The sequence below is a fragment of the Haliotis rufescens genome, unplaced genomic scaffold (genome assembly GCF_023055435.1).
Source record: "Haliotis rufescens isolate VD_foot unplaced genomic scaffold, xgHalRufe1.0.p SCAF_10, whole genome shotgun sequence".
NCBI lineage: Eukaryota > Metazoa > Mollusca > Gastropoda > Lepetellida > Haliotidae > Haliotis > Haliotis rufescens.
Window position 1 is genome coordinate 615,382 of NW_025963780.1, and position 25,141 is coordinate 640,522.

The following is a 25,141-nucleotide window of genomic DNA, read 5'->3' on the forward strand; positions in this document are numbered from 1 at the left end:
TATATGTTCCGGCGAAGGCGGTATTTTCAAATGACATGGTCAGTTACCGCCAGATGAAAACATTTGTTCCCCGAGAACGGAAAAATGCGTGTTAGAAATGAAACCTGAAGACATGACATTTGTGGAACCCAGGCGAGCGAGCCTGCACGTTGCTGTTTCATTCCTTCTCGGCTTTCGGTCTAAAATGGTAGTTTGGACAATGAATAAGCATGAATATCGCTTACTGCTCTGCGCATGACGAGACACGTGAGCAGTAAGTGAATTCCCATGACTGTAATATTGGGATTCACCGACGTTCCAATGTAATAAAAGTAGTCCGCTTCGGTGGGCGTGGCTTAATTTTTTACATTCATTGAATAATGAATACTATAACACATGACCAGTTCATAGTATTGGTTGTCATGGTAGTTGATTGAGGGAAATGTGGTAAAATACTACCGTATAATACCTAGTACCAGTGTTAATAGTATTAATTGACTGAGTGAGAATGGGTTGGGTTTAACGCCGCTTCTAACACTATTACAGTTTTATCACGGTGTGTCAGCTTAATGTGGGAGGAAAGCCCGAAGTGATGCAGGTCTCACACGTTTACCTCTTCGGTGAAACCCACGAGCACGGGTATGGTGCTGACAAACCTAGAAACATAATCGGGGCGAACCGGGATTCGAAGCCACAATCATAGGTTTCTGGCGTGCCAAAGGGACACAACTCTGCACAGCGAATGGCGGCGCCTTAGACGACTGGGCCACCCGTACTCCCTGTATTAACTGAAGATTTGGATTGATGTTATTCTATTGTGAACACTGTAATGAATTTAACAAACTGTCAAAAATATGAGTTTCATCGTAATTAATAAAAAAATATATTAAGCAATCATACTGTTACCAAAATAAAACTGTGTTATTTAAGACCAGTGCAAAATATAATATAATATCGTAATCTAATAAATGTCCATGTCATAGTTGCCGTCCAGAAGAAAAGGTTATTTATAATGAAATATATGATTTTATAATGTAAATAAATTTCTCTTTTAGACTGCAATATATTTATAATAATGCGCTGATTACGTTGATTTGAAATGATTATTAAATTAACGAAAAATAAAATTATTTTGTCATGACAAATAATCATATTTGTCCAAACCGTGAACAGTGCTCATGAACCGCTATTGAATAGTGATGACTCCGTGCATTGAGCATTGAATCTGGTGCTACAATGTTGTTGTTGTTGTTGTTTTTGTTGTTGTTGTTATAGTTGTCTTTGTTTTTATTATTTTTTTTATTATTAATATAATCATTGGTTATTGTTATTGTCATGGCCCGATTTGTTTGTTTCCATTATAAAATACAAGACACAATTGATTGACATGTGTTTGACTCTGTTGAACAGACAGGCGCCAACCGACTGAAGATGCTGTACACGGTGGGGTATGGGATATCCCTCGGCTCCCTCATCATCGCCGTCATCATCATGTTGTGCTGCAGGTAACACGTGTTGCAGTGCGCCATTTGATCTAGGAGTACCTACATTAAATTTTGATATTTGATAAAAATTCATATCAAAATAGGTAAAGCATATTTACTTATGATATTTTATCAAACATTGAAATCTATTTTGACATATAGTAATAGTGCGCCATTTCATCTGGTAGTCCTTACATTAAATTTTGATATTTGATAAAAAAAATTCTGAATGGGTAAAGCTTATTTACATATGATGTTTTATCAAATATCTAAACTTATTTTAAGGAGTACCAGAGCAAATGTTAAAACTGTGACTCATATTGACCACTCGAGCTGCATGAAAGGCTTAGCTTTTGTATTAACGTTCCCTGAGGGGACACCGATTGTTAACTTAGGCAAAGCTGTATAACAATTTGAATTATACAAGGGCTGGCTGAAAAGTTCTAAGCCTTAGTGGGATATCTCAATCGGATTGAAACAAACTTTTGCCACCAACAAGTTCAATCATTTAATGAATCATAGACATAAGAACTGCAACTGTAGTGTTATTATTGTCTTTGTACCAGACCATCTTGTGAACCTACCCACTGAAATCACCAGAAATGGACAAAACTGGCTATAGGGCAGTCATCAAGTATCTGCAACTAAAAGGGCTAACTCCAACACAGATACATGCTGACATGGTCTCCACTTTAGGAGATGATGCCCCTTCCTTTTCCACTGTAAAGAAGTGGGCTGCGGAATTCAAGCGTGGCAGAGAGAGCCTTGACGATGACCCGCGTCCAGGAAGGCCTTCAACAGCAACCATTCCGGAAAACATTACCCGGGTGCATGACATGGTGATGGCTGATATTGCCAGTGTTGTGGGCATCTCTCATGAGAGGGTTAAGCACATTATCACCAACGAGTTGGGAATGACAAAAGTATCTGCAAGATGGGTGCCAAAGCTCTTGACAGCGGATCAGAAACGTGTCAGATTCCTGACGTCCCGTGACAATTTATGCCGTTTTGAAGCAGATCCCGAGGATTTTTGGCCCGATTTGTAACCATGGATGGGACCTGGATTCATCACTTTCAACCAGAAACCAAAATTCAGTCTAAGCAATGGAAGCATCAGGAATCACGAGCCCCCCAAAAGGCCAAGTCGGTTCCTTCTGCTGGAAAGGTGATGGCTTCAGTCTTTTCGGATTCCAAGGGTATTCTGCTGATTGACTATCTTGAAAAAGGCCAGACTATCAATAAAAGATATGAGGCTGACCTACTGAGACAGTTGCGTGAAGCTATCAAACTTAAGCGACGGGGAATGCTCACAAAAGGAGTCCTGTTCCACCAAGACAATGCTCCTGTTCACAAATCGATGGTTGCCATGTCAGCGATCCATGATTGTGGCTTCGAACTCATTGACCATCCCCCTTATTCACCCGATTTGGCCCCGTCAGACTTACACCTGTTTCCCAAAATGAAAAAGGAACTAGCCGGTCGCCATTTTCCTAGTAATGATGACGTCATTTCCGCTGTGAATGACTTTTTTAGGGTGGCTGAAGAAAATTTCTTCTTGGCCGGCATCAAAGTACAAGTGTGTAAACCTGGAAGGGGACTATGTGGACAAATAAATGAAAACCATCGACTTGGTACGGGTCTTTCACAGTTAGGCTTCGAATTTTTCAGCCAGCCCTCGTATATTGTTACGATGTACGGATAATAATCTCCTTATTCAGTAAACTGCGGTTATAACGAACTCAAAGGGACCACTAATTTTATGTCGTTATAACCGTAGTAACTACAGCAAATTTTAAGTTCGTTATATCCGTCAATTCGTTTTAAGCATGTTCGTTATAAACATAGGTTACTGTAGATATTCATCTAACGATTCATTAATACGTTATCACCTGTGCATACTCACAAACTACCCGGGGGCACGGGTGGCCCAGTCGTCTAAGGCGCCGCGATTCGCTGTGCAGAGTTGCGTCCCTTAGGCACGTCAGAAACTTATGATTGTGGCTTCGAATCCCGGTTCGCCCCGATTATGTTTCTAGGTTTATCAGCACCATACACGTGCTCGCAGGTTTCACCGAAGTGGTAAACGTCTGAGACCTGCGCCACTTCGGGCTTTCCTCCCACATTAAGCTGACACGCCGCGATATAACTGGAATATTGTTAACAGCGGCGTTAAACCCAACTCACTCACTCACTCACAAACTACCCAGACCGCCTCCGTGGTCTAGTGGATAGAGCGTTTACCCAGAGAGAGGAGGGTCTGTGGTGCAATGCCGCGCCGGTTCATACCACAAGACGTTAAAATATGGTATTTGTTGTTTCCCTGCCTGGTGCTTGGCGTTTAGGGGATAAAACAAGGACTGGTCGGGTATCTTTCTGTATGCTGTGTCTGAGTGGTGTGACCGCCTCCGCGGTCTTGTGGTAGAGCGTCCGTCCGGAGTGCGGAAGGTCCGGGCTTCGATCCCCGGCCGCGTCATACCAAAAGACGTTAAAAGATGGAACTTGTTGTTACCCTGTCTGGCGCTCGGCATTAAGGGGCTAAAACACGGACTGGTCGGCTCGGAGTCAGTATACTGTGTCTGAGTGGGGTATTCATGTTAAACTGCGGCATGGTATCTCAGTGAGCTAGCACTATAAATCGGCATCAGTCCGGACTAGTACAAGCAGCCACACACACACACACACACACACACGTACATGCACGTCGCTATATAAGTGCAATAATCTTGGACGCGACGTTAAACCCCATTTCACATCACCTCACCTCACCTCACCTCACCTCTGAGTGGTGTTTTCGTGTGAAGACCTATATCAGGGCACCTCATCTCGCACCACCTCCTTGTTTTCATCACTGGGCAGTTGGGGGCGGTCGGGTAGCCTAGTGGTTAAAGCGTTCGCTCGTCACGCCAAAGACCCGGGTTCGAATCCCGACGTGGGTACACTGTGTGAAGCCCATTTCTGGTGTCCCCCGCCCTGATTGTTAAAAGCGGCGTAAAACCAAACTCACTCACTCACTCACTGGGCAGTTGAGTGAGTGAGTATGGTTTTACGCCGCTTTTAGCAATATTCCAGGAATATCACGACGGGGGACACCAGAAATGAGTGGGCAGTTGAGGATCCATCCTAGTGTTTGCTCCTCGCAATGAAGAATGAGCTTGAGTAAAAAATATGCTTATGTGTCAAACTGTTGTATCGTACCCCAGCTGGGTTTCTTTTTGATGATATATTGATATAGGCATTAACACCACATTCACTCTCTGGTTCCAAGGGGCACGGGTGGCCCAGTCGTCTAAGGCGCCGCGATTCGCTGTGCAGAGTTGCGTCCCTTGGGCACACCAGAAACCTATGATTGTGGGTTCGAATCCCGGTTCGCCCCGATTATGTTTCTAGGTTTGTCAGCACCATACCCATGCTCGTGGGTTTCAGCGAAGTTGTAAACGTCTGAGACCTGCATCACTTCGTGACACATTAAGCTGACACGCCTTGATATGACTGGAATACTGTTAAAAGCGGCGTTAAACCCATCTCACACACTCACTCACTCTGGTTCCATTCTATCAAAGGCAATGCTGATATTGAATATACCAGCTGAATAGCATCTGGGCTGATTAAGAATTGTGAAGATCTATACTTGCTTTTGCCGTTGTTCCGGGCAAAAGTAAGTATAGACCTGAAAAGACTGAAAACAGTCACCGAATCTTGTTTGTTTCATTTTTGTTTAGTATAGTTTAAAATATCGCCTTCTGGGAAATAGCTCTTCCATCGTACCATTATTCAGACCAGTGATCAACTGTTTGCGTTTGTTTGTTCTTTGTTTGCTGTAAGGGGCGGTCGGGTAGCCTAGTGGTTTAAGCGTTTGCTTATGTTATGCCGAAGACCCGGGTTCGATTCCCCACATTGGTACAATGTTCGAAGCCCATTTCTGGTGTCCCCAGCCGTAATATTGCTGGAATATTTCTAAAATCAAGATAGACACAATTTTTTTTTTTTTTTTTTTTTTTTTTTTTTTTCTATCTTGTCATCCGTCAACTTCTAAGTAATGCCTATCAAACAAGTTAATTTCTAAAAGCGTAAAACCATACTCACTCACTTGTGTGCACTCTGCAATATTCAAGCTGTACAGCTGCAGTCTGTAAATAATCAAGTGTCGGTATCCACAACACAACTGTGATACCCGTGTTCAATGCATCACCATCAGATAAGCATTTTTTGTTTGTTTTATTTCAGCCCCCATCAAACATGGGTGTATACTCCTGCCCGGTAGTTTATAAAGTTCAAATATAAAGCCCGACCTTTTAATTTCACAGATATAATATTCTCGTCTTTATTTTGCAGGCGGCTCAACTCAAAGAGCAACACGCTCCATATCAATCTGTTCTTTGCCTTTATTCTGCGAGCCTCGGTTTCATTCCTCAAGGGGGCGCTGTTTGTCCGCCAGGTGGGCCTGGAGAAGGATGTCAGAGAGAACGAAGATGGCATACTGGAGTTCGTAGACGGGCCGGTTAGTATAGCTCCTGCTCTTATATGTGTCCTGTTCTTTTAGTTGTTGTCGTCGTTGTAGTGTTTCAGCATAAAGAGTAGTTGGTTTCTGCTGGCTAAGATATGCTATGGTGTATTGTCCGTATTTTATGTAGAGCACCGGATGTACCGGATGTATGCTGCGAGCATGCGCAGTGGCCTGTACTTACATGCGGGAGAATGAAACAGTCGGAACACGTTGAATTGCGTTGTGTTTTCCTCAAAGTTGAATCCGTGCCATCCAGACAGTACAGTCATGAGGAGGAGTGAAGGAGTTAGGTTTAATTTCGCTTTTAACAGTATAACAGTTGTATCACGGCGTGTCAGCTTAATGTGAGAGGAAAGCCCGACGTGATGCAGGTCGGTGAAACCCACGAGCACGGGTATGGTGCTGACAAACCTAGAAACATAATCGGGACGAACCGGGATTCGAAGCCACTATCATAGGTTTCTGGCGTACCCAAGGGACGCAACTCTGCACACCGAATCGCAGCGCCTTAGACGACTGGACCATCCGTGCCCCCGTCATTGGGAGGAGGGTACAGGGTTTTGATAAAGAATATGGCTGCAATTTGTTAAAATTGCGAGTTATAATTCTCCACTGAAGCTATGCACTTGTGCCAAAGCATTGTGGTGCGGTTGTCACTTCACATCCTTATTTTTTTTTGTAGGTGCATCCCCCCCCCCCCCCCCCCCCGCTTCCATCTGAATATCAAATGGCCTGCCCCATGCTCAGTTTCTTAACAGTATGCCTAAAGTCTTTCAGTAGAATCCACTAAGCTAGTCAATTATACAGTTCATTTTTGTCCGTCGTTTAATGAGAGTTAGTAGTGCCATAGATACGTATAGTACAATGTACAGTACAATACAGTACAATAAAGATAAAATACTTCCACTGCTTAATTAGTGGTAATACAAGTTTCCGTAACTGACATTACATCAAACAAAATATGAGATGCTACCGGAACAAGCTTCAAGCTGAGCGGAGTAGCTTTTCGTTTCCTGTGTGGCACCTGACGCCTCCATTCACCCCACGGAAGTTGAGATGTCAGAGCAGACCGTGGTCAAAGCTTCATCCCTGACCATCAAAGCAGCATCACTGCGATGACAAAGTCGCTATCTCTAAACTCGTACATCTTACGACACTTTTATGTCCAGTCGCGTCATTTGAGATCAACGTACTTAGCGATTTCGAACTAGAAACATAACCTCCCATCTGGTCCCATGATGTCAAAGGTGTCTAAAGCCTCTCAGCATCTCCTGACCATTACACAGCTACATAATTATCGCGACGCCTCCCAATGATTGTCTGGAACAGCATATAGTTTCTTGAGTGGTAAACCCTGAAGTCAATTTATTTAAATTTCATAACGTCCTCTTTGTCCATTTAAAATTTTAGTTTGTGCTGGTGGTTGGCAATGGATGTCAATACGTCTCTGAATGTCCGGGGATTCTCGGGGTAGATTAGTAATCATTCTGTATACAGTAACTACGGTTATAACGAACACGCTTTTAACGAACTGACGGATATAACGAACTTACGTTTTTGGTCCCGACTCTTTGCTGTAGTTATGCTGTATATATGCTTTTAACAAACTACGGTTATAACGAACTAAAATTAGTAGTCTCTTTGAGTTCGTTATAACCGTACTTTACTGTACTATGTGTATGTATGTATGAGTCGACCAAAATGGCTGGCCAGGTCACCGGTAGAACAGGTCATGTTTACCCTTTTCGTGAACACATGGACCCACTTGCACAAAGCGATCTTAGCGCTTAGACTTTCGTAAGCCCATGTTAAAGTAGGGGGGTTAAGATCAGCTTAGCGCTAAGATCGCTTTGTGCAAGTGGGCCCTGGTGTCATCACTGATGTTGGCCTAATTTTAAACTGTTTCGGCAGATAATGGAGACTAGTTACTCTCTGGCATCCGTCTTTTTTAATTGTTAACTTGGCTCGCAGCCACTGGTTTGCCGGGTCCAGATTCGATTGTTTACAGGTGAGGTGTGAGGTGAAATGGGGTTTAACGTCGCGTCCAAGATTATTGCACTTTTATAGTGACGTGCATGTACGTGTGTGTGTTTGTGTGACTGCTTGTACTAGTCAGGACTGATGCCGATTTATAGTGCTAGCTCACTGAGATACCATGCCGCAGTTTAACATGTGCCCCACTCAGACACAGTATACTGACTCCAAGCCGACCAGTCCTTGTTTTAGCCCCTTAATGCCGAGCGCCAGACAGGGTAACAACAAGTACCATCTTTTAACGTCTTTTGGTATGACGCGGCCGGGGATCGAACCCTGGATCTGATTGTTTACAGACTGCCGTGATATCACTGGCGTATTGCTGACGTCTACATTCACCATCTGATTAACTCGCGTATTTACATTCCATCATATCTGTTACCTTAAGGCTTCAAACCGAACGGTTGGCCCAATAGTGACATTTCGTTGTTTGGAGTGACTGCATACGTTGGTCGTGGGTTCGAATTCCAAATCCAACCCGGTCGTAATCCTTAGTTTGTAAGTTCCACGTCCGAGATGCTGGTAATACGTATAGATTTTGGTCGCTTCTGGTTCTCCCACAGGGTACGCCCTTGAACAACTGAAGGACTTTCAAAGCGGCGCAATGTTAAGCCCCCTTTACACAGGGCTGCGACCCTTTCGCCACCTTAGAGCGATAAAAAAACTGGCCAGGACGCTCAATGGTCGCCTGAACCCAGAAAATCATGTTTCTATGTAACTGCTCCAGCAGCTGTTCAGCAGTAACTGCTCGAGTTGTTCAGCGTCTGCAATCACAATAAAACACTGCAGGTACAAGCCCTCTATTTATAGGCAGACTGAGGAGGCACTACAGGTAGCTCAAAGGAGGTAGAAAAGAGGAAGAAGCATTGCCATGGTGTCTCAAGCGCTGCCGTGGTCGCCGAATTGAGGCACGGTGGTCGCCACAGTCATCGTTCAATGCACGCTGTTGGTCGCCCAAAGGAGGCACAAGGGAGGCAGAAGCATCGCCCAGATTTACGGGACAATATTGCAGCAGAACGCATCTATTACCTGGCGACCATTGGGCGACCACTGTGCCTTCATTCTGCAACAACGGCAATGCTTGTGCCTCCCTTCTGTCTCCTTTGAGCCACCTTTGAGCAACCAATCTCCTCGGCGACCTTGGTGCGACTGTTTTGAACATGTTCAAAACTTCACGGCAACCATGGCGTCCATTGCGATGTCTGAACCTCCTGTGTACCACCTTGGAACGACCTTGACAACCATTCTGCCTCCTTTGAGCCTCCAACGACGACCTGGCAAATGTTATGGTCGCACACGGGATGCAAAAAGGTCGCTATCCTGTGTAAAGGCCCCCCATTAGCTAACTCACTCACTCGTCACAGGGGCGGTGAGGTAGCCTAGTAGTTAAAGTGGCCCTAGCGGCCCGGTTCTAATCCCCACATCGACACACTGTGTGAAGCCAATTTGTGGTGTCCACTGATACGATTGTGCTGGTATTTAAACCATACTCACTCACCAACCTACTGGACACATCACTCCATGATATAGGGGGCGGTCGGGTAGCCTAATGGTTAAAGCGTTCGCTCGTCACGCCGAAGACCCAGGTTCGATTCCCGACATGGGTACATTGTGTGAAGCCCATTTCTGTCCCCCACCGTGATATTGCTGGAATATTGCTAACAGCGGCGTAAAACCATATTCACTCACTCCCATAATGTAGCTGAAATGCTATTCACATCGACCGTTACGCCAACTAATTATAAGTTAGGAGTGAGGAGAACAGTAGGGTTGAAACTTTTACGATTAATTTGTAAGGTGGTTTGGTCAACCTTAGACATTCTGCCTCAAGTCCCTCACTCTCGCCGATTCGCGTTAAGTTGTTGATTTGCCAGATGTAAGCCTGATATGGCGTGATTACCGGATAGTTACCGGATGTGGTATATACCGGAAGGGTAACCCAACCATTAATATCATAATTGAATTGAACAAAAGATCACGAACTATTGACAATCACCGGGACAGTGTTTTGCTGTCGAGAATGAAATTCAAAGCATTTGTTGTGAGGGACAACAAGCATCTGATGAAGAAGGACGATGCTCGCGGCATGAAGCTCATCTGCAGCTTAGGGCCAGACGTTGCTGCTTTTCTGTGTAACACGAAGACGTTAATTTAGGTAACATTAACAGCCAGGTGGATGAATATCAGACTCACAAAGTGCTTTTGAACGACTTTTAAACAAGTGAGCTGGAGTTGCCAATTGCCCCAAGTTAGTCCTTCAGCCTTAGACGACGGGCCAACGGTGCCTCGGAACAGGAAGGGAAACATATAACTGACATTAATTGGTGTAATAACTATACGACTTTATCTGGGTTATAAAGAAAGTATACGATCAAGTGATATCCATTGTTCTGTGAACACAGATAAGATGACATTTGCGCTGATTTTCTATTATACATCAGTTAGCTCGAGTAGCGTACTTCAAGTTTAGAGACGAAAGGCTATATTGTGAATGTGTTATTGGCGGTTGAGAGAGACGCTTCATCGTGCAATGAACTGGGCTTATTTGTATAGTGATGATCAGGAACTAATTTATGCCAGTCGATTGAACAACATCATGTTGTTTTCAAAATCTCCAAAAAAAGGACATTTTTTAAGTTGTCTCCCTTGGTCTTAGAATCTATCAGTTTCCTTGAGTGACTAACGATATAATTTGGCAGGAATCTTCGAGATAGTATGTATGATATCACTTCAGCATTTTGAATAGATTTATTGATGTTCACGATGACTATTCTAATATATTTTCAAAGATGCTTTGTTTACTTGAGGCCACGATACGATTCCACTATATTATATGCATGTGTTTGTGTATCACTACAGATCGCCTCCGTGGTCTAGTGGTAGAGCGTCCGCCCGGAGAGCGGAAGGTCCGGGGTTCGATCCCCGACCGCGTCATACCAAAAGACGTTAAAAGATGGTACTTGTTGTTACCCTGCCTGGCGCTCGGCATTTGGGGGCTAAAACAAGGACTGGTCGGCTCGGAGTCCGTTACTGTGTCTTAGTGGGTATTCATGTTAAACTGCGGCATGGTATCTCAGTGAGCTAGCACTATAAATCGGCATCAGTCCGGACTAGTACAAGCAGCCACACAAACACACACACGTACATGCACGTCGCTATATAAGTGCAATAATCTTGGACACGACGTTAAACCCCATTTCACCTCACCTCACCTTATGTATCACTACAAAACAGTGATCATACTATGTGTTCGCGATTGCATCTGTTACAAACGCATGCAGAGGCAAGTCAATTGTTCACCTTAAAATAACACGGGAACATATGGTACAAGTAAAAATATGGAATGGCATCAGATACCTTTGTCACAGATGCTTCAAATTTAGAATTGTCCGCCACATGTCTACCTTAAAAACACGTTGAGGACTTGCGTATTGTAACCCTGATCAAACAAAAGTTGAAAACAAAAACCTTGTAAAACATTTGAAAAATATAATTTACATTTTTAAAGTTATCTACGTGTATCAACAACGCCCCATGGCGTCTGGTGACCTACAATACTATATGATATGCTAATTTGGTTCTGCAGCCACGTGATCATTCAGACTTAACAAACCCATGGACGTATTGTTTAGCATCGTATTGTTCCTCTGTTTTGTTATGATATATACCCTGGAGCCTTTTGCCACCATACATTTCTTTGTGACCTCACAACATTCATATCTGTTATCAGCAACTTCGCATTGTATATGTCTCTCGCTCATGGGTATAACTTGTAACGGATCATTTTCGCTTATTTGAAATCCGGGCCAAATGAGGCTGCTGTGGATATTTGCCCCGGGTACTATATCAGAGGAGAATTGAGATTCAATACAATGGGTAATTAAGGATGTTCGTCGGGAACAAATTGGTAGACTAACATTTCGTCTCTGAAATCTTATATTACACAATATCCTTCTTGACTCTAAAAATAAAAATAATTCCCTATGCAGATTGTGGAATAGAGCTAGCTTGAGCTGGCTAGACTTGGTTTTGTATGAATTTCTAGATTATTTTTTTTTCATAAAATAAATATATTCCACGGTCATGGTGCAGGACTAACAAATTGGGTACAGTGTGTAAAGCATCTTCTTTGTCACAGGCCCTGTCACAGGACGCCGCAATTCTCACTGCAATGTTGTGCCGCACGCCGCAATTCTCACTGCAATGTTGTGCCGCACGCCGCAATTCTCACTGCAATGTTGTGCCGCACGCCGCAATTCTCACTGCAATGTTGTGCCGCACGCCGCAATTCTCACTGCAATGTTGTGCCGCGTAGGCGTTCCAGAAACCTGTCTTCGGGTTTGCCTCGGCTTTGCCTCCCACATAACTGACATATTATTCAAAGCGTCGATAAACCCAACTTACTCACTCACTAGCTAACTCAAACTTGGTGTCGCCTGTCGTTATATTGCAAATTATTTCGAAAACCATGCCCACTCCCTCGGACACAGATAGTACTTCGATCAAATATTCCTAGCCAAGTTCAGCTTCCGCACACCAATATCGTATATCTTCCGTAGGAGCGATGAATGGGATATTACTAAGAAATTCACCTCCAAGTCTAGACACAAGCTAACATGATTACTTGAAGCAATTCCCAGCCAAATGAATTGCAGTGGCTCATCCTTCTTGTGTCCCAATCCATTAACATTGCTTCTATGGACACTTACAGTTGTTTAATGTGTGGTAGGTACCCTTTGGACAAAATTTGACGTCGTTTGGCCTCCACGAAAAGACAGGCAGTTTCCAAAACTATGAAAGGACCAAGATAAATATGCCCTTTGCTATGTCCATTCTTTCATCTATCAGTGCTAATTACCCCGGCCTCCCTTTTGCCCAGTGTCTTACTTACTTACTTACTTACTTACTTACTTACTTTGGATACGATGACATGTATCAACTAAGTCGGCGAGCCTGACCACCGATCCCGTTAGTCGCCTCTTACGACAAGCATAGTCGCCTTTTACGGCAAGTATGGGTTGCTGAAGACCTATTCTACCCCGGATCTTCACGGGTCCTACATTATTATGATTGTCACGTCACCAATGCACGTTACACACATATGGCAATGTTGTGTTAGTGCTTGTATTATTGCGTACATTCACACTGGACTTTCCTTGCTCCGAAAGGATCCTCCATATTATTTAATAGTGTATACCTTTTAGGGAATGCAAAAAACTTTTAAATCCATATGTCAACATCTTCATGAACGTCTGTGTCAGTTTTGGGACCGTCGTCTTCGTGTAACGACACATGTGCGACTGTTTGTTTCAGCATTGGGAGTGCCGTATTCTTGATTAGGTTTTCATGTGCGACTGTCTGTTTTAGCATTGGGAGTGCCGTATTCTTGATATAAACTTCATGTACGTCTGTTACAGCATTGAGTCTTCTTGATGCGATCTTCATGTGCGACTGTCTGTTTTATCAGTAGGAGTGCCGTCATCTTGAAGCGATCTTCATATATTTCTGTTTATCATTTAACTTAAGCATTTATCCATGACATAAGCTTATGACATAAAAACATGTATGTCATACCCCAATGACATAAGTATGCAAATTAGATAAAAATTATGCAAATTAGATAACCGGAAGAGCGAGCGGTTTGATTTGAAACTATATATTATAAGTGAAGTTACACCAGAGATATAATCAGATTACACAGAATCGTTGTTGTTACCGTTATTGTTACCGTTATTAAAGTTTCAATTATTCTGCAAAAGTCTGTTCAAGTATTTTGTTTAAAATAATCCGAGGAACTTTTTTTCTCAGCGAATTGTTTATTTTGGTTTACATGGCTATGGAAAACATGTATCACTACGCACGATCTATACGTAAGATTTCGACAAGTTGCAGATGTTAATGTTTAATGCAATTATTCCTTAATTTGGAAGCAAAAATGTGAAAATGATAAATAGAATTCATCACTCGTGTTTTTTAATATGGGAAATATCAACCTCGTCCCGTTAATCGGTATTTGCCTCGCCAAAGGCTCGGCAAATACCGATTAACTAAGACTCGGTTGATATTTCCCATATTAAAAAACACTCGTGATGAATCCTCTATTTAAGCACTGAGAGTGTCGTCTTCTTGTTACGATCTTTAATTACATCTGATTCAGCACTGAGAGTGTCGTCTTCTTGTTACGATCTTTAATTACATCTGTTTCAGCATTTGGAGTGCCGTCTTCTTGTCACGATCTTTATGTACGTCTGTTTCAGCTTTGGAGGAGCAGGCTGCTCGTCACGATCTTCATGTACGTCTGTTTGCCGTCTTCTTGTCACGATCTTCATTTACATCTGTTTCGGCATTGGGAGTGCCGTCTTCTTGTCACGATCTTCGTATACGTCTGTTTCAGCATTGGGAGTGTCGCCTTCTTGTCACGATCTTCATGTACGTCTGTTTCAGCATTGGGAGTGCCGTCTTCTTGTCACGATCTTCATGTACGTCTGTTTCAGCATTGGGAGTGCCGTCTTCTTGTCACGATCTTCATGTACGTCTGTTTCAGCATTGGGGGTGCCGTCCTCTTGTCACGATCTTCATGTACGTCTGTTTCAGCATTGGGAGTGCCGTCTTCTTGTCACGATCTTCATGTACGTCTGTTTCAGCTTTGGGAGTCCGTATTCTTGCTACGATCTTCATGTACGACTCTTTCAGCATTGGGAGTGCCGTCCGCTTGTCACGATCTTCCTGTACGTCTGTTTCAGCATTGGGAGTGCCGTCCTCTTGTTACGATCTTCATGTACGTCTGTTTCAGCATTGGGAGTGTCGTCTTCTTGTTACGATCTTCCTGTACCTCTGTTTCAGCATTGGGAGTCCGTATTCTTGTTACGATCTTCCTGTACGTCTGTTTCAGCATTGGGAGTGTCGTCTTCTTGTTACGATCTTCCTGTACCTCTGTTTCAGCATTGGGAGTCCGTATTCTTGTTACGATCTTCCTGTACGTCTGTTTCAGCATTGGGAGTGCCGTCCTCTTGTTACGATCTTCATGTACGTCTGTTTCAGCATTGGGAGTGTCGTCTTCTTGTTACGATCTTCCTGTACCTCTGTTTCAGCATTGGGAGTCCGTATTCTTGTTACGATCTTCCTGTACGTCTGTTTCAGCATTGGGAGTGCCGTCCTCTTGTCACGATCTTCCTGTACGTCTGTTTCAGCATTGGGAGTGCCGTCCTCTTGTTACGATCTTCATGTACGTCTGTTTCAGCATTGGGAGTGTCGTCTTCTTGTTACGATCTTCCTGTACGTCTGTTTCAGCATTGGGAGTGCAGGCTGCTCGTCACGATCTTCATGTATTCCATCTGCGTGAGTCAGTTGTGGATCTTCATGGAGGGGTTGTACCTCCACAACCTCATCTACAGGACCCTGTCCACGGAGAGGAGGGGGGTCAAGCCCTATATATTCCTCGGGTGGCGTGAGTATCATAACGTAACTGTGTATGTTACAGACAACGTGCGCATTCCAGTATAACAGCTGTTGCAACGCAAAAGTCACAGTTATGTTACACGGTAGAAACCAGCGACATTACAGCAATAGTACAGTGTTGTTCTCTGTAATAAAACAAGCAATGCTGCAAGCAATATTACATCTGTGTCACAGCGCAGTAGTCAGCAATATTACATCTGTGTTACAACGCAGTAGTCAGCAATATAACAGACGTCACAGCGCAGTAGTCAGCAATATTATACCCGTGCCACAACGCAGTAGTCAGCAATCTTACACCTGTGTCACAACGCAGTTGTCAGCAGCATTACACCTGTGTCACAACGCAGTTGTCAGCAACATTACACCTGTCTCACAACGCAGTAGTCAGCAATCTTACACCTGTGTCACAACGCAGTAGTCAGCAATATTACACCTGTGTCACAACGCAGTAGTCAGCAATATTACACCTGTGTCACAACGCAGTTGTCAGCAGCATTACACCTGTGTCACAACGCAGTTGTCAGCAACATAACACCTGTGTCACAACGCAGTAGTCAGCAACATTACACCTGTCTCACAACGCAGTAGTCAGCAATCTTACACCTGTGTCACAACGCAGTAGTCAGCAATATTACACCTGTGTCACAACGCAGTAGTCAGCAACATTACACCTGTGTCACAACGCAGTAGTCAGCAACATTACACCTGTGTCACAACGCAGTAGTCAGCAATATTACACCTGTCTCACAACGCAGTAGTCAGCAACATTACACCTGTGTCACAACGCAGTAGTCAGCACCATTACACCTGTGTCACAACGCAGTAGTCAGCAATATTACAGACATGTCACAACGCAGTAGTCAGCAATCTTACACCTGTGTCACAACGCAGTAGTCAGCAATATTACACCTGTGTCACAACGCAGTTGTCAGCAGCATTACACCTGTGTCACAACGCAGTTGTCAGCAACATAACACCTGTGTCACAACGCAGTAGTCAGCAACATTACACCTGTCTCACAACGCAGTAGTCAGCAATCTTACACCTGTGTCACAACGCAGTAGTCAGCAATATTACACCTGTGTCACAACGCAGTAGTCAGCAATATTACACCTGTTTCACAACGCAGTAGTCAACAGTCGTACACCTGTCACAACGCAGTAGTCAGCAATATTACACCTGTGTCACAACGCAGTAGTCAGCAATATTACAGACATGTCACAACGCAGTAGTCAGCAATATTACACCTGTCTCACAACGCAGTAGTCAGCAATATTACGGCAATGTTACAACGCGGTAGTCAGCAGAATGTGAACCAGTCTGTATTCGTGCAGGAGCTACTATGATAAATCAACCACAGAGTACATCACTGCTTTAATTAATCACAAAGATTTTATTCTAATCTGACCAGGCAGATTCAAGAGTTACAGTAGTATAAATTACTGGTTTGTCTCCAACGATATTGTGAGTTACAGAATAACTTAAACTTTTCAACAAACATTCTAAAAAAGCCACGAAGCCTATTAATCATTGTCATCCAGCATCGCAATGCATGGTGCAGGTCAACAACAAGTTGGCGTGCTGACAGGGCACCTGCACGACGCACCTGATACACCTACTTCAGTTGTATTTAACAGATAGCGTTTGAAACGTACACGTTGTCACAGTCCATGGTCGTAGTGTCTCGGTGGTGTTGGCATCAGGCATCGCGTGCGCTGGGCGAGGCGGTCATCTGTCTCCGTCAAGCAAGGATCCTGGTAGACTTGAGGCCGGTTGTGGTCTAGAGTACACCTATTTCAAGTGCCCTTGTCGCAGAAGGACTTCTTTCTAAAATTGGTATTGAAGGTTGGCAGAAACATGCAATATCTATGGTTTACCCGAGCTAATGTGACATAAACACTAAGGACATTTTATTATTTGCTGACAAAGGTCTGATAATACTCAGTACAATGAATAATGTAACCATTATCTGTTGTACCAGGGTGTTCTCGGGTTAAACATTAAACCCTTCCAATGAACCTATGGCCTTCACCATGCATTTTAATTTGGTAAATTATCACTGTTTGCCTTACGCGACTCGGATCATGTGTTCGTATCTCAGAATCGCCCTGATCGTGAACCTTGGTTTGTCGGCTCCAAAGTAGCAAACCCCGAGGAGTCCGTCAGGAATGTTGACTTCCGGTGGTGACCGGAATAAGGTTCAAAACGGCGTTAAACCCAACTCACTCACTTTTGTCCTCCCGGTAAAGATACGTCCAAGCTGCTTGGGTCTGATGGTTGAGTGGAAAGTACTTGACATTTGTTGGTGCAGCTACGGGGCTTTCTCCTCTTGGTGCAACGACGACCCTTTCTCCTCTTGGTGCAACGACGATCCTTTCTCCACTTGGTGCAACGATGATTCTTTCTCCACTTGGTGCAACGACGATCCTTTCTCCACTTGGTGCAACGACTATCCTTTCTCCACTTCATGCAACGATCCTTTCTGCACTTGGTGCAGCAACGATCCTTTCTCCACTTGGTGCATCGACGATCCTTTCTCCACTTGGTGCAACGACGATCCTTTCTCCACTTGGTGCAACGACGATCCTTTCTCCACTTCATGCAACGATCCTTTCTCCACTTGGTGCAACGACGATCCTTTCACCACTTGGTGAAAAGACGATCCTTTTTCCACTAGGTACAACGATGACCCTTTCTCCACTTGATGCAACGATTATCCTTTCTCCACTTGATGCAACGACGATCCTTTCTCCACTTTGTGCAACGACGATCCTTTTTCCACTTGGTACAACGATGACACTTCTCCACTTGATGCAACGATTATCCTTTCTCCACTTGATTCAACAACGATCCTTTCTCCACTTGATGCAACGACGATCCTTTCTCCACTTGATGCAACGACGATCCTTTCTCCACTTCATGCAACGACGATCCTTTCTCCCCTTCATGAAACGGCGATCCTTCTTCACTTGGTGCAACGACGATCCTTTCTCCACTTCATGCAACTACTGGACCAGACTCCAATGATAATGGGTTCAAATCCCTGACAATGATTCTTAGTTTGTCAGCACCACACCCTTATCCGTTGGTTTCACCAAAGAGGTAAACGTCTTCGGCTGCATGTCTGTCTTTAACATTAGGCTGAAACGCTACAATGTAACTGAATGCTGAACAACGCACTTTAAACCAAACTCATTTACTCAGATGTGTTTTCCAAAGGTTTACGAAACAAGGAGCGTTACATCTGTAACATATGTAGTACAGTACCACGATCTATTAGTAAGAAAGGAAATAATAATTGATATGTTTAGCTTTGGATAACAAACGAAGTTTAAGTTTGAATTTATGCCATAATATAATTGCGTACAGGTCAAATTAGCGGAGGCAAAATGAGTGGATCGCTGAAAATTAGTGATGACACCAGGTGCACAATTTGCATGCACGCACGCACGCACGCACACACACACACACACACGCACGCACGCACGAGAGGGGGAGAGAGAGTCTCATGGCAGCCTTTTGAATAGGCCAGGGATTTGCGGGTTCAAGATACATGTTCCGGATTTTTGTCGGATATTTCAAATATTGACCTTGATTTGACCTTTGCGCTGATTACAAGACCAACCATTCAATTGTATCACAAAAACAAAGTGTGTCTTTCGCGGTTTCAGTACGTTTGTTGCAAATTATGAATTATAACATCGTCCTATGAACACGATATAGAATCAGCAGATAATGAATAGTAAAGACAGCAAATGAATAGTAAAGAGATGTAAGACAACCAGAGTATATAAACTCTCTGAAGAAGTAAATATAAGGGAAAATATCAAGACGATTTTCAGGCATGCCTTACAGTTTGTCTTTGTGAAAATGATGATGTTCAGTTTGTGAGTTCATTTTTCTTTCAGTCTTGCCTTTCACATTCCTTATACCCTGGGTCATCGTCCGGTATACGCTGGACAACCATCAGTAAGTACACGTTAATACGGCCAACCCTCTTAGTCCAAACCTCGGTTGTCCGGACACCGCTCTTTCCGGACGTTTGATTTTAGGACTCTCTCTAAATATATACAAGGGGCATCGTTTCGTTTTTTCTAGATATGTTTTAATCTGGATAATGGTTTTAGAGAAAGGTAACGACATAATTAACGTGATACATAAATATGTACATGAATTGAACGGAAAATAAATGAATTGAACAGAAGAGAGATGAATTCAACATCAATAAATATTCATTTTTCTCAAACTAGCGAAAGGTTCAAAATGCCAAAGAAATGAATAAATAAACGAACAAAGGAAATATACTGAAAATCATTAAAATAGTGCTCCCATGAAAATATTGCGAAGACTGCGAGTGACCTTTGCTCGCATAAACAAAGGCGAAAACTTCCTATATATTTTAATGTTTTATTTGTTTATGCACAAAATAATGCAAGGTATGGATGTAATAGGTAATGTTTACACATATATTAGTATGGTAATATAGGCTATTACTCCAGTCTGTAAGTCCAATAGGGGATTTCTTCGTGTAAAAATATCGAACTGATTATGAAGGTGCTTGTAGTTCGCTATAACCGAGTTTACTGTTTACTGAGTGGCTTCTGTTGTTGTTCTGCAGCTGTTGGACGTATAGTAAAAGGAAAGAATTGTTCTGGGTGATTCACGGTCCTCTGCTGGCTACAGTCGTGGTAAGTACGAGTACGAGTGGAGTGAGTTGGTTTTACGCCCCCTTGTTGCAATATTCCAGCAATATCACGGCGAGCGATACTAGATAAGGGTGGCGAGCAAAAGCTGTAACTGCAGGGCTACTCCTTCGTGCTAAGTGAGTGTGAGTGAGTTGAGTTTTACGCCGCTTTCATCAGTGTTTCATTATTATCACGGCTTGATCATTTGAGGATGCTTGCCGTAAAAGGCGACTGTGCTTGTCGTAAGAGGCGACTAACGGGATCGGGTGGTCAGGCTCGCTGACTTGGTTGATGCATGTCATCGTATCCCAATTGCGTGTATCGATGCTCATGATGTCAATCACTGGATTGTCTGGTCCAGACTCGATTATTTACAGACCGCCGACATATAGCTGGAATATTGCTGAGTGCGGCGTTAAACAACAAACAAACTCTCTTAAACATGCATTGTTGCCACGTTCATTCGTGACCTGTTTTTGTAACCTGTTAAACAGAAACACATTGCCTGACAAGGCTACTTAATTACCTGCCTTGATTAATTGCCTGTCATTATTAATTACCTGGCTTGTATAATTGGCTTTATTGTTGGACAAAATACACTCTCAGTTTTTTTCTGAGAAAAGAATTGTACAAAACGGTAGAAAAGGTATATCAATTTATGTACTCATTTTACCATCAGCTGAGGGGCGGTGGGGTAGCCTAGTGGTTAAAGCGTTCGCTCGTCACGCCGAAGACCCGGGTTCGATTCCTGACATGGGTAAAATGTGTGAAGTCCATTTCTGGTGTCCCCCGCCGTGATATTGCTGGACTATTGCTAAAAGCGGCGTAAAACCATACTCACTCACTCACTCTTGTGGTCCTCCACATGATATGGGTGGCACAGTGCTAACACCGACATAACGTTAGCTCTCACTCTCAGCTGATGGTTGTCCAACGATGTGTTAATCTTCGCTAACAATCCATGTCGTAAAAAAGCTAATAAAGTTCGCCCATGCCATATGAAAAAATATATACCAAAAGACGTTAATATATGATACTTGTTGTTATTATGCCTGGCACTCTACACTAATGGGATAATGGGAGTGTCGGCTCATCATAAGGGAGTGAGTGAGTGAGTGAGTTGGGTTTAACGTCGTCTTTAACAGTATTCCAGTTTTATCACGGCGTGTCAGCTTAATGTGGGAGGAAAGCCCGAAGTGATGCAGGTCTCAGACGTTTACCAATTCGGTGAAACCCACGAGCACGGGTATGATGCTGACAACCCTAGAAACATAATCGGGGCGAACCGGGATTCGAACCCACAATCATAGGTTTCTGGCGTGCCCAAGGGACGCAAGTCTGCAGGCGAATCGCGGCACCTTAGACGACTGGGCCACCCGTGCCCCCTGAGTATGCTGTGACTGAGAGGGGAATCCACCTTAAACTGCAGCATGGTATCTCAGTTGGCCATCACTAAAAAACGGTATTAGTTCGGCCTAGTACAAGCAACCATTGCAACGTTAAACCGATTTCACGTCACCTATTAATAATCAACAGAAATCAATTTTCACGAGATGTTTTACATTGATTCCATGCTTGAAAGAGTGAGTGAGTGAGTTTGGTTTTAAGTCGTTTGAATAGCACCTGCAATATTTAACCGACAAAGTGACTTGAGTGAGTGAGTGAGTGTGGTCATACTCTTGTAATAAGATTCCCGCAATATCACGGCGGGGGAAACCAAAAACTGAAACATTGTACCCATGTGGGGAATCGAACCCAGGCCTCTGGCGTGACGATGGAACGCTTTGACCACCAGGCTTCTCCACCGCCCCGCACGAGTGGCCCAGTCGTCTAAGGCGCCGCGATTCGCTTTGCAGAGTTGCGTCCCTTGGGCACGCCAGAAACCTATGATTGTGGATTCGAATCCCGTTCGCCCCGATTATGTTTCTAGGTTTATCAGAACCCTACCCGTGCTCGTGGGTTTCATCGAAGTGGTTAACGTCTGAGACCTGCATCACTTCGGGCTTTCCTCCCACATTAAGCTGACACGCCGCGATATAACTGGAATAATGTTAAAAGCAGCGTTAAACCCAACTCACTCACTCCACCGCCCCGACAACCTTGAAACCGCCATGGCGGACCGGCACATGTGATTCCTCCTAGCTATATCACCTGACAGTACATACTCTTTTTCTGTTGTAGATAAACTTCATATTCTTTATGGATATTTTACGAGTACTGTGCACAAGGGTCCGTGCATCAGCACGACACATGGGACGCACCAAATACAGGTGAGAAGCGCACTTTACAATCTAGTTTATGTGGGTTCATCTTTCCTTGACATAAAGAAACATTAAACATATCTCTTGATTCTAGTCCACAATCAACCCTAAACTCCCGTCCGACCCTAAAGTTATTTTTTTATCTTGTTTGCATGCAAAATCTGATTCCGTTTCCGCATTTACAATTAATGTTCATTCCGAAATTGCATTTTTGATGTAACCCATCCTGATGACAAGCGATGCTTTTTCGGGATTTTGCAAATGCTGGAATGTTGTGTCGCCTCAGAGGGTGTTTTGTACCATTGGTAATTTAGGTTGGTTGGTTGAAAATCGGAATAAAAAGCAAAATTATTATTTTACCTAAATACTTTTTTTCTGTGTTTTTTTAATGTCGAGAAACAATATGTTTTAGGTAAATATGCATTTCGAGTTAACCATAGCTCGAGACAAGCATGTATATAGTGAGTGAGTGAGTGAGTTGGGTTTATCGCCGTGATGCAGGTCTCAGACGTTTACCACTTCGGTGAAACCCATGAGTACGGGTATAATGCTGACAAACCTAGAAACATAATCGGGGCGAACCGGGATTCGAAGCCACAATCATAGGTTTCTGGCGTGCCCAAGGGACGCAACTCTGCAAAGCGAATCGCGGCGCCTAAGACGACTGAGCCACCCATGCCCCCTATATATTGTTATAAGATGAATGTGTAAGGTACTTGTGACTACAACACATACAAACCCTCAACACGTTAATCCTTTATGCAGTTTCAATGAGGAACATTTGGGGCTGCTACCTAGTGTTTCATGGTGATTTTATAATCTAAGAATGGATAGGCAAGGGAGATGGAGCTGACTCTGTACCTGACTTCTTTGAAGTATTGACTTATTTTGCCGTCACGTTTCCTTGATAGACTACAGATTTAGTGTCCGATAAGACATAGCTCCACAACTAACGTGCTTTAATGGATGCCTAGTATGAATGTGATGCAAGTCTCGGAAGGTCACATTACCATCTCGTCCTACTGGGTACCCATTCACTGCAGAGTGAACATGGCATGTATCGAAAAATGTCACCTGCCTTAGGAAACGTATTTTGGGGCAAAGAAACTAGAAACTCTCAGTCAAGCTTGAGTACTCTCCAAGAGTCAAGCTGCGGTCACCCATCCTCCTACTCTCCGCCACCAGCTTTGCTTCGTTTTGCGTGGTTTTTAACCTGTGTGTTGTACACATGGCCATGTCCCACCACAGTCTTATGTGTTCGCTCTATCGATCACTTCATTCGTGACCAACTCGTGTTATTCCGAGACAAGCCGAATAGCGACTCGTGCCAATCTCGTGACCATTTTGCGGCCGGGTTCCGTCTAACCGTCTAAGCGCAAACGGGCATAGCTCAAAGAACTGTCAACTCCTCATATATATTCCAGATGCATTTCGAGACTTACGGTATTATACAGTATGATTGAGTGAGTGAGTGACTGAGCGAGTTTGGTTTTACGCCGCTTTTAGCAATATTCCAGCAATATCACGGCGGGGACACCAGAAATTGACTTCATACATTGTACCCATGTCGGGAATCGAACCCGGGTCTTCGGCGTTACGAGCGAACGCTTTATCCACAAGGCTACCCGACCGCCCCTTACAGTAGATTGAACACATTAAACTGTATCTTGGGTTTATTTTTAGATGCAAGACGAAAGATATGTAAAATCAAAATTTATTCCTCAGAGATTCTTCGACCGAAGCAAACGTGCATACGTGCAAAGGGGGCACGGGTGGCCCAGTCGTCTAAGGCGCCGCGATTCGCTGTGCAGAGTTGCGTCCCTTGGGCACGCCAGAAATCTATGATTGTGGGTTCGAATCCCGGTTCGCCCCGATTATGTTTCTAGGTTTGTCAGCACCATACCCGTGCTCGTGGGCTTCACCGAAGTGGTAAACGTCTGAGACCTGCATCACTTCGGGCTTTCCTCCCACATTAAGCTGACACGCCGTGAAATAACTGGAATATTGTTAAAAGCGGCGTTAAAAACCCAACTCACTCACTCATACGTGCAAATGTTATCATATTGTTTCTGATTCTATTCCAGGCGACTGGCCAAGTTTGTGCTGGTTCTAATTCCCTTATTTGGAGTTCTGTACATCGCGTTTCACGTGGCTTTTCCCGCCAGATTCAAAAGTGAAGTCGGGCTGACCCATCTCTACATAGAGATGACGTATAATTCTCTTCAGGTAGGTGGAGATTGTTTCTTTAATTCATAAAGCAAATTATTCCATGGTAGCCGATGGTAAAGCGACAACCCGAAAACAGGGACAGGGTGTGTGTGAGATAGCTAGCGGGTAGGCTAGTAAACTGCCGGGCAAAAGAAAGTGTCGTTTGTTTGTTTTGTTTTGTTTTTAACGCCGCACTCAGCAATATTCCAGCTATATGACGGCGATCTGTGAATAATCGAGTCTGGACCAATGATTGACATCATGAGCATCGATCCACGCAATTGGGATAGGATGACATGCATCCACCAAGTCAGCGAGCCTGACCACCCGATCCCGTTAGTCGCCTTTTACGACAAGCATAGTCGCCTCTGATGGCAAGCATGGGTTGCTGAAGACTTTATTCTACCCCGGATCTTCACGGGTCGGCTAAAAATGAAACAAACAAGAATGGTAATTCAAACGTCGTGTTTTTTATCCGGTTATCATGCAAAGTTGTGTTTTGGCTCTAAAGTTTGAATATTTCGGCGA

The 25,141-nt window shown here is 43.7% G+C and overlaps 1 protein-coding gene across 2 annotated transcripts in view; it reads left to right on the plus strand.

Annotated features, from left to right (window-relative positions):
• Positions 1–25,141, plus strand: part of LOC124112076 (parathyroid hormone/parathyroid hormone-related peptide receptor-like) — a 201,280-nt gene that overhangs the window by 171,917 nt on the left and 4,222 nt on the right. For both annotated transcript variants that reach the window (XM_048386243.1, XM_048386246.1), the window contains exons 5-11: positions 1,390–1,484; positions 5,796–5,961; positions 15,292–15,448; positions 19,368–19,428; positions 20,078–20,147; positions 22,326–22,414; positions 24,490–24,631. In XM_048386243.1, the coding sequence (XP_048242200.1) occupies positions 1,390–1,484; positions 5,796–5,961; positions 15,292–15,448; positions 19,368–19,428; positions 20,078–20,147; positions 22,326–22,414; positions 24,490–24,631 (780 nt within the window). The remainder of the gene's footprint in view (positions 1–1,389; positions 1,485–5,795; positions 5,962–15,291; positions 15,449–19,367; positions 19,429–20,077; positions 20,148–22,325; positions 22,415–24,489; positions 24,632–25,141) is intronic.